At 52.0% G+C, this 3,037-nt stretch overlaps 1 protein-coding gene across 1 annotated transcript in view; it reads left to right on the top strand.

Annotated features, from left to right (window-relative positions):
• The first annotated feature begins 2,685 nt into the window (after positions 1–2,685).
• Ncl (nucleolin) overlaps positions 2,686–3,037 on the top strand; it is an 11,073-nt gene continuing 10,721 nt past the window's right edge. Inside the window, exon 1 of the mRNA XM_015481537.2 lies at positions 2,686–2,956. Coding sequence (XP_015337023.1) covers positions 2,939–2,956 — 18 coding nt within the window. The 5' untranslated portion in view covers positions 2,686–2,938. The remainder of the gene's footprint in view (positions 2,957–3,037) is intronic.

The raw sequence follows: 3,037 nt of genomic DNA, 5'->3' as shown, positions 1-3,037 counted from the left end.
CTTTTTTTTTTAAAGTATTTTTTATTTTTTAGTTATCGGCAGACACAACATCTTTGTTTGTATGTGGTGCTGAGGATCGAACCCGGGCCGCACGCATGCCAGGTGAGCGCGCTACCGCTTGAGCCACATCCCCAGCCCTCTTTTTGAATCTTATGTGGTATATTTGTAACCGACTTTTCTTTTTTTTCTTGGTAACAGGGATTGAACTCAGGGGGCATTCAACCACTGAGACACATTCCCAGCCCTATTTGGTATTTTATTTAGAGACAGGGTCTCACTGAGTTGCTTAGTGCCTTGCTGTTGCTGAGGCTGGATTTGAACTTGTATGCTCGTATCTCAGCCTCCCAAGCTGCTGGGGTTACAGGCATGCACCACTGTGTCTGGCTGACTTTTCAATTCATGTTTGCTGAGATCTGTTGTGTGTCCAGTACTGTACCAGTTGCTGTGATAACAGAGGTAAACAAAAGAATGTCATAAGGGCAGGACTCTTCATGAAAGGAAACTGATCTAGAAATTTTATTATTCTTTTGTTTCTATCAGGGTTGTTATCTATGTCCTATCTCTTCCACTTATTAGCTGTGTGACTCTGGACAAGTTAATTTACCTTTTGATGCCCTGGTTTCTGTAAAACTCTGATAACATTTTCAGGTTATTTAGAATCATAATTAATTTGTAAATTCATGATTTCTTTAAAAATTTTCTTGTAGTTGTAAATGGATAACATGCCTTTATTTTATTTATTTTTATGTGATGCTAAGGATTGAACCCAGTGCCTCACTTGTGCTAGGCAAGCACTCTGCCATTGAGCTACAGCCCCAGCCCCAAAGAGCTGGGATAAAGCCTGGCACTTGGAGCATTATGTAAGTATTAGGCATTGCTATCTTGATGCCCCAGACTCCAAAGCAACATGACTTGACTCCAGGCTGTACCAGCTCTCCCTCTGCTTCTGCCTACTTCACTCATGCATTTAGCAAGCAATTTTCAGCATTACTGTGTGCAAGGCAATGCTTGAGCCACCAGGAATATGCAAAGAACAGTGTTTTCGTGATGGGAGAGGGGCAAACAGCAAAGAAAGTATATGAGTAAGTAAGTAAGTACCTAAGGGGATTCAATTTCAGTGTGATAGTCTCCAGGCAGCACATTTCATTGAGGGCTGGGGAAGGCCCCTTAGGAGGTGATGTACACTGAGATCTGAATGACAAGCAGTACTGTACTGTGGAATTCATCCCTGACACTTCATTATGCCCACTGCTCACCATTCCTGCTCTTTCCAACAGTGCCTAAGCCTGACGGTTTTATTCCACATTTTGACTCATGCCATTCTCTGTCCCTGGCCACCTCCCCACCCCTGAAATAGCCCCCTGGCCCCTATTCCACAGGGCTCAAAGTGTGAACTTCCTCAGGAGGCTCTCCACAGACCACAGGATAGGGTGTGGAATCACCGAACGGATCCCAGTCTCCTGCCCTGATCAGAGAGCCAGTGGGTAGCTGTGGGTTTCCTATAGAGTCTCGGGGGTGTGCTGGTAAAAACTGCAAAATAATTTGATTGCTCTTCACAATTCCCTTGGGCCCTTGTTAAAATACAATCAAGGAACCCAACACAGTCCTCTTGAATGAAGATCTCCAGAGATTTTTGTTTTCGATGTTGGGGATTGGACCCGAAGTCTCCTGCATGCTAGGCAAGCGCTTATCAGGGGCCTACCCCCAGTCCTCCAGCGCGATTTTAAACGAACACCTCCGGAGCTGCAGGTATCCTGGCTCGGTGGGGGCAGATAGGAATCAGATGCCCCGGAAATAACCTAGCTATGGAAGGACGTGCTCTGGATTGCTGTTTCCCACAAGGCAACTTATCTGTGTACCTGGCAAAAGCATAACTCAAAAGACTGTGTTCCCTTTGGCTCTACTGACTTAATGACTTGGCAGCCACCGCATTTTAACGGGTGCATTACTACCAAGTAACTAAGAAGGAACTTGTGGGTGGCCAAAGGCCCAAATTTGTGGTCAGCCTGCCCCGTCCCTCTTCTCGGCCCACCCGCTCTGTCACCTCCACGAAGTCCCCTTGGAGCTTGCCCCCCATACAGTGGTATGAAACGGGCTGCTTGTGCACTGCTCATGAACAGACACTACTGCCTTTATTACCAGCTATCAGGTCGCAGCTTCGGGCGCGTGGCCCGGGAGGGAATCACCTGCAGCCTGGGGATGTTTCAGGCCCCCAGCTCATCCACGCTCATCCCGAGAGGCCAGAGAACTCCGCGGGCCCTGAACTTCTGGCGCTTTTGGGCTCATCAGCAGGAACACAGAGCGAACCCTTTTCTCCATGGCCGCCTGGAGGCCCGGCGAGAAGCGCAGGCTGGGGCCGTGCGCGGCGCCTCCGTGAACTCCAAGGCCGACCGAGCCTATAGGACCTAGCAGTGTCCAGGAATAGGAGACCGCGCGATTACGTCGCCCCCGCGCTCTGGGCCCAGCAGGCGCCAAAAAACTCCAGTTAGAGGGCGCAGGCGCCGCGAGAGCAGGCAGCGCAGAAACGTTCGGGAACCCGCGCGTACGCCGGCCAATCAGCGCCGGCCTTGCACAAAGCGAGTTCCGCCCACAGAGCACTACCTCCAAGCTTCTCCCCCTCCCTGACAGCCTCGGCCCGCCCACTCCGCCCGCGCCCCGCCCCGCGTTGTCCTGGGTTAGAGGCTCGCGATTGGGTCACAGGACGGGAGCGAACGGTGGTTGGTCGAGGCGGAGTCACGGGGGCGCCGTCGTCGCCTTTCCAGAAGCGATTACTGGGCAGGCTCAGTCTTTCGCCTCAGTCTCTAGCTGTAGCTGGCAGCTAGGGGTACGTGCTCCGGCATCTTCTGTACCCGAGGGCCGCCATCGACGTTGCTTCAGTTCCTCTAGGTTTATCTGCGCCACTCGCCCGCCACACACTCCGCCGTCATAACCCGCCATCATGGTGAAGCTCGCAAAGGTAAGAGGCCTGGTGCCCGAGCAGCTACGTCTAGAGGCCTGCTTTCCGAAGGACGCGCGCGCACGGCGCCGCGGGGAGGAG

This window comes from Marmota marmota, unplaced genomic scaffold, assembly GCF_001458135.2.
Source record: "Marmota marmota marmota unplaced genomic scaffold, marMar, whole genome shotgun sequence".
Lineage (NCBI taxonomy): Eukaryota > Metazoa > Chordata > Mammalia > Rodentia > Sciuridae > Marmota > Marmota marmota.
This window is presented reverse-complemented; position numbering and strand designations above follow the sequence as displayed.